Raw genomic sequence first — 6794 nt, 5'->3', positions numbered from 1 at the left:
CCTTCCTGCAGCAGCTAAACTGTTCTGTCTTGCTTTTTTAAACTGTGCAGGGATGAAGGACATCTTATCCAGGAGCACAGGAAAGGCCAAAACAGCATCCAGCTGAAATCCAACCTGCCTTGAACACACTTCTGCCTGTGCTCAGGGAAACAAACTCCTGCAATATAGCAAATACAATTACATCCTGCTGCACACTTCCATCATCACAAAAGCAAATAAAACAATGGACACTTCTCATGTTGGACTTCGGCAAAAGACATTTATTATTATTATTGTTGTTGTGTTGCTGTTGTACCTCCTCTGCTCTGCCCACAGTGGTGGCATAAATGCTGTTACCATATTGTAGCTGATGATGCCGGTGTACAAATCAAAATCCATCTTAATTTCAAACTCCATTAGAAACACAGGAAAAAAGATCAACATTTACGAAATGTAAAGGGAAAAATGGTATGGAAAGAATTCTTTTTTTTTTTTATTTTTCAAGCTTCCAAGACAGTATTACAAACAACAGAGAGCAAAGTAAAGCTAGAAATGAAATACTTGACAGCATCTGTTTAAAAATTACAGCTAAGAAACCTAATAAAAGTTGAATAAACAGTTACTAGAAATAAAAATTTTTACACATATGATAGTTGTCTGGGATTTTTATTTCTTCAAAATAATTCATACAAATGGTTACAGTCACAAACATGATTTTAACCAAAAATATTGCTAGCCTACCACATTACCAGGAAGGAATCAATGTAGGCAATGAAATGCTGCTACTTTTCAGTAGTCTAGTGCCTTTTCCAGATACCACCAATAATATATACTTTAACTGGTGACAAAAAGCACAACGCTCGTTTATACAAAACCTTTTTTTTTTTCCTCAAAATCTCTTTGCAAGGTTGTCTTCATTTTGAAATAAGGGAATTCATGCCAAAATTAGGAGAAACTGTTTTTTCTTTTGTTTACTAAATTATTCTAAAAAATAAGACAAGCAGGTAGAAAAAACAATGCACTGTGTGGCGTAGAAAGAAAAATGGGAAAAATTCATTGTCCTGAGAAGTTTGCCAACTGCCTCATTTTTGGGCATGTCTTAAAATATAAAAGAAAGGATTTTTAATCTCAAAACTGGTTTGTTGAATGCCTCCCTTATGTTTTTCCTTGTTGACAGCTAAGCAAACAAACCCTTTTTAATGTTCTAAAAACTGTACACAGACAAGTACATTCATGATATAATTAACTACTAACTTCTCTTGCTTAACAAAGAACCCATAGGACACAGAAACAGTGAATCAGTCCACTGGACAGGGACAAACTACAATTTATACGGAGGAAAAAAATGTTTCCAAATCTTCTTTTTTTGTCTCCCACCTTTTCCTTTTATACTGTATATTGGACCAGTTTCTAAAACAATAATCGTCTCCTCCTGTAAGTTCATGGTTTTTGCCTTTAATCAAAATCCAGGGTTTTGTCTTGTTGTTTTGTTTCTCCACGCGCTGAAGTTGAGCTCTCCGATGCTGGGAATGCTGTTCTCGTAGGCTACAATTGGTCGCTTGGGTGGTCTCTATCGGCTTCTGGTTTGACAGTTTGGCCGGGGGAAGGAGCGTGGGGCGGGTGGGCTACAGCAGGGAGGCCGTGTGATAAAGACATGGGGTTGGGGACTATTCCTTCTACTGCTGCAGGTATGCCAGTGGAAGCCACGCTTACAACGCCCGGGGGATACCTGCTGGGAGGAGAAAACAGGAGCACACGTTAAAACCATGAGGTGACCCACCAGAAAGCCCCACTCTGTCTCCTCCTAGAGCTACAGAGACGCTTCTTTTGTTTTCAGAGCAGCTACAAAGACAGGGAGTTAAGCTCCAGATGAGATGCCATATGCAGATGCTGATAAACAAAGCAGGAGATGCTGTATTTTACCTGAATGAGAAATAAAGGTTTGCTAGATTGTTTCTTCAGATTTAACAGCGTGAGTGACAGCACAGCAAAGGAAAAAATCTGGAAGTATTGCTCCTCTCAAAGCATAACCTCAACCAGAATTAATTCTGGCTGGGTCTGTGCAATATCTGTTCTCTACGACTTTTCTTCAAGTTGACCTTCAGGGTTGTTTTTTTTCCCTTTCATTCTCATGTAGAAGGTTTAAATTTTCATTGCTGTGGTTTGAATAAGTATTTCTTTATACTACTCTTGCAGTCCTAATTTTGTGATAGCTCCCCAAAAAAAGCAATTATACTCCCACAACCCTCAGATGATATTCAGATGCCTATTGAATCTGAGTAACTTCTTCAGCATAAAACTTGCCACTGCACTTGTCTGAAAGAGAACCAGTCCTAGTTATACACAGGACAGGTGCTTCAGGCGCACTGCAAGAAAGAGAGATGCAAACACAAAAACTGTGGATGGTTTTAAAGATTTTTTACTCTATCTGGAGAAACATCGAGACCTAAATATTTTATGAATTCAACAAAAAAAAAAAAATTATTCAGCTTGATTTTATGATTGATCTGACATCATCAGGCTAAAAAAAGTCTTGCAAATCTACTGCCTCAATCCCAAAGTTCAGATGTAATTGGTGAACACTGGCATTTCGCAGTGCTGCATATAAACAACAGCTACACATGAATTTAATAAAAATATGTTTTCTTTTTAGTCAAATACCTCAATACCTATTTGCAAGTTATGTCACACTGGACATTGATCTTTTGCCTCCCTTCCTCATCACAAAGCTGCACATCCATCCCTTGTTCTCTCCTGATGATTATTCTGCTCACCCCAGCATCCTAAAGGGAGCGTTATCCATTTGAAAGTCCAAGCACACAAACCTACCACTCAAAGCACCTTTTGCTACACAAGTATTTTACTCAGGGCTGCATGGGAGAAAAAGCACTTGTAGGCTTGTCAAGCTTTTTCAAGTATCATGTTATTCTGCTGTTGATTTTCACCTGATAAAGAGTTTAATGCTGAATTTTGCCCCATTTCCGCAGCATCTTTTCTAAGGCAGTAGATGTTTGTGCTGCTCATCCTAAATTCCCCTCAAACTGACAGAAAATTAGTGCAGAACTTACACAAAACTCAGAGGAGGAAAAAAGCTGGATGCAAGCACATTTACTTGTTCTTTTTGATTCCACCACAGAAAACATCATGGGAAGTGCTTTTTGCAAACACTGTGCCAGAGGGGCTCAGCATGGCTCAGCATGGCTATCCAACATGGCACAGGGACAACGAGGACACCACACACTGGTCTGGTCATCCTGGGAAAGTTTCTTTACAAAAGGCTGACTGCAATCTGGCATGGAAAACCAGGATGTGACAGATCACACCACCTGTAGGCCAGATAACTTTGTTCCCAATTGTACACGTATTTACAGGGCTTCCTATGCTAATTCCTTCTCCAGAGAGGTTCCTTAGAATTAATTTGCAGTTGCTAATGGAATTAGTTGCTTGTTTCAGTAACTCCATTTGAATCTTATTAATCAAATTTGCTTCAATTCCTATGAAAACTGTCAGACAGAGTATTGTTTTACTTGCTCTAATTTAATTTTGAAACAGCTTATCTGTTACTCTAGGTGCTTTGCAAAACACAACATGACATAAACTTCCATTTAGAAGTCCTACACAGCAGCTGTTCCCAACATAATCTCTACTTTCTAACAACATATTCCTGGAGCTTCAACACACTGGAGCTGGGAACAGTCAAGGAGAGTGCAAATTCTGCAATTGCATTTTCCTCAGGAAGAAAACCCAGAGCCTCCTCTTGTGAAAATGGACAGTGCTGAATCAGGAGCATTAGCAGTTACCTCATGAGCACATTAAGCAGTTCAAACTACACAGTCTGTATATGAAATTTCCCCTTGCATACCAAGTTATGATAGCCAGGACTCCACCTGCCAGTACCTCTCCTCAGGTACAGGTTTCCTCCAGATTTTCAGTAACGCCAAGAGGCCCTGCAATTGTTTGTGGCAGCAGCCAAAATACAGAAAACATATTGCTCTACAGAAACTGTATTTTACTTGACAACTCCTAGCTCTACCTTGCTATTCTCTTTTTGTACTTTTTGTCTCTTTTCGTAATTTTGGTCTCTTTTCAATTTAATCATCAGTGTTGTTCAAATCCTACCTCTGAAAAGAAGGCAAAAACTCAACAGCCTCTACCCACGAGCATTTCTATTCTATATAACCTTCCCTTTTGTTGCTATTTAATGCTTCTCTATTCTTAACCAGAAAATATACTCCCTCCAGCACTTCATGAAGTTCTCCCTATCTTCCTCCTCAGGCAGCAAGAAGACATTTTCCAGGTAAAATGTTCACTGAATTAAATTTTTGTAAAAGCAGAAGCAAGAGATCAATTACACCTCCTCTGTTACTTCAGAGCGTTCCTTCTCCTTCCCCTTCCCCCACGTAGTCTTAATTTAGGAAGAAAGATACATTGTAATTCTTAATTACAATGAAAGGTAACTTTAATTTCTATGTTAATCCACTGTATTTTTTAAAGTGCAGAAGCACCTTGAACTATGTGAAGCTCTGTTTGAGAAACTGAAGAGGTTAAAAATTTAAGTGCATGCTGTTATCATGCATTACAGAGTCTGAAAATCACCAGCAAAGTCCCTCAACACGAAATAACTTCTGAATTACCAAAATCCAGCTCTTGTCATCCGAGTACCTCTTCAGTATTCATAGATACTATTCATAGAATGGTTTTGGTTGGAAGGGACCTTAAAGATCATCCAATTCCAACCCACTGCCCTGGGCAGGGACACCTTCCTCTAGACCAGGCTGCTGAGACCCTCACTCAGCCTTCTCATCTCCTACCTGTTGGAGGGCAGGAAGATATGTCAACATGTCTATAAACAGTACAATCACTGTTTACTGGCTGTTAAATTTCACTTTGCCCATGACCTGCCTGCTCTGTGACACAGGAAATGGCAGGGGGTTATTTAACAGGCAGCTCGATAACAAACACACAGTAATAACACAAGACCCGGGTATATTATGCTGCTTCACCAAGACCACTACAAGTAATTCCTTCTCAGGAATATTGTGAATCTTTACTCATGGGATAGGTCCTGTTTGCATGACCTTTTGTGCTGATAGGGCAGCTTGCATTTCGCACAGTAAATGGTTTTGTTTCCCACAGAATACGGGGATATTCAGATCTAGATTATATTCAGCTGACGAATGCTCAATGCTCTTGGCTTGGGGATAATATCTGATAATTTGAGAGTTCTGTCCTACATCAAAATACAAGTAAATGATATAACCAGAATAAAACAGCCTCGTTAGTTTTAGTTCACCGAAAGAGCTATTTGCATTTTTTAACATATAAATTATTATCCCAGGTTTTATCTTCTAATGCAATTACATGACTACAATACAGTTATTAGCACATCTGAAACTTCATACTGCCTTGTGAAAGACTCCAGAACTCACTTAGCTGAACATAATCTTGGACTGCAAAGAAAAGATGGAAAAATTTGGTTTAAACAATCAATTCAAACACTGTACTTAATCCAGGTAGGAATTAAGCATCAGCAAACACTGCTATTGAAACCAATTTCTTCATAAAACCTGAGCTTCAAGTGCTGCATATTTTGTACTGCACATAACTACTTTCACCCACATTCAAACACTATCACCTCTGCAAAAAGAAGCTTTTCATATTTATTTTATAATTGTTAATGTCTGCCTCAAAATTCCCCAAATGAGTTTTATTTTGTGTTTGAAAGTAATTGTGAAGTCAGAATTTTACAATGAATTTTCTTTATTGAAAAAACTGACTGAAACAATGTCTTAAAAAGTCATTCAGCCCTGCGTTTATCCTGCTTAAATTGAACACATATGGTCTTTACCTTGTAAATCATTAACTCCCAAAACATTCTTAAGTTAAAATTAATTTCTGGCTGTGAAGCCTGCTTCTGCTGGACTTGTGACCCCCAAAATGAGAACAAAAACCTTCATTTTATTTGGGCATGGAACCCTGTTCTTAACTGCCATGACAGAGTTGGAGTTATTACCCCCAGTCTAGCAACACCTGCCTTTAAGCCCCAATTACACTCAGCCATACCCTCACTCCTCCAAACTGAAGTCAGTGAAACCACAGGCTGTGTGGAGGAGAACACAAGTGCCTGACCTCCTCATTTAAGCAAATAAAACCATACTTCTTCAGATATTTGGGGCTATGGGTACTTTTTCCAAAAATAAATCTTCATGTTACATGAGAAAAACACATGTTGACCAAATCCAAGTTATTCTTTTCCTTTAGTGCACTTATGGCTACTGACAAAGGGATTATGGCAGAGGGTGGTGACACTCCCCCACCACCTCTCCATCATTTTCTGATGAGACTGTTCCAAGTCACTGGGACAGAAGAGCTTTGCTTCATTTCTCAGCTGTGCACAACTGGGTTCCCATATGGAGTAAGTAACACAAAACCAGGGATCCCTCTCCCTATTAAAAGCACGGGGTAAAGAAGCTCCTAAAGAAGGGCAAAGATAAGGTGGCTGAATGAATAAGGACAGGGGAAAAATTAGGATAAAGAGGTATGACAAAATAAAGGAAGGACTGCACTGTCCCTTCCCTCAAAGCATCACGGGAAGCATCTGTTTGTAGCTTTCTCAGCCACTTTCATCCTACTTATGTGTAAATACCATACTGGAAGATTAAAAAACTGCAGATGTTTTTCATAAATAAAAACTGTCTGAAGCTGGCTACTAGGAAAAATCTGTTGCTAGAACAGCTGCTAGGGATAAAGGACAGAGAGAGACTCAAGCAAACAAAGTAACTAAGGAATGTGCATGTTCAATGTAAAAAATTGCC

General features: G+C 39.0%; 1 protein-coding gene across 5 annotated transcripts in view; it reads right to left on the bottom strand.

The window, feature by feature from the left end:
• Positions 1-239: 239 nt before the first annotated feature.
• The window catches only part of CTBP1 (C-terminal binding protein 1), a 150682-nt gene continuing 144127 nt past the window's right edge, over positions 240-6794 (bottom strand). For 4 of the 5 annotated variants that reach the window (XM_064653461.1, XM_064653460.1, XM_064653457.1 and 1 more), the window contains one exon: positions 240-1711. In XM_064653461.1, coding sequence (XP_064509531.1) covers positions 1525-1711 — 187 coding nt within the window. In that variant the 3' untranslated portion in view covers positions 240-1524. The remainder of the gene's footprint in view (positions 1712-6794) is intronic. The other variant, XM_064653456.1, reaches the window with a different exon arrangement.

Source organism: Pseudopipra pipra, chromosome 4 (genome assembly GCF_036250125.1).
Source record: "Pseudopipra pipra isolate bDixPip1 chromosome 4, bDixPip1.hap1, whole genome shotgun sequence".
Classification (NCBI taxonomy): Eukaryota; Metazoa; Chordata; class Aves; order Passeriformes; family Pipridae; genus Pseudopipra; species Pseudopipra pipra.
This window is presented reverse-complemented; position numbering and strand designations above follow the sequence as displayed.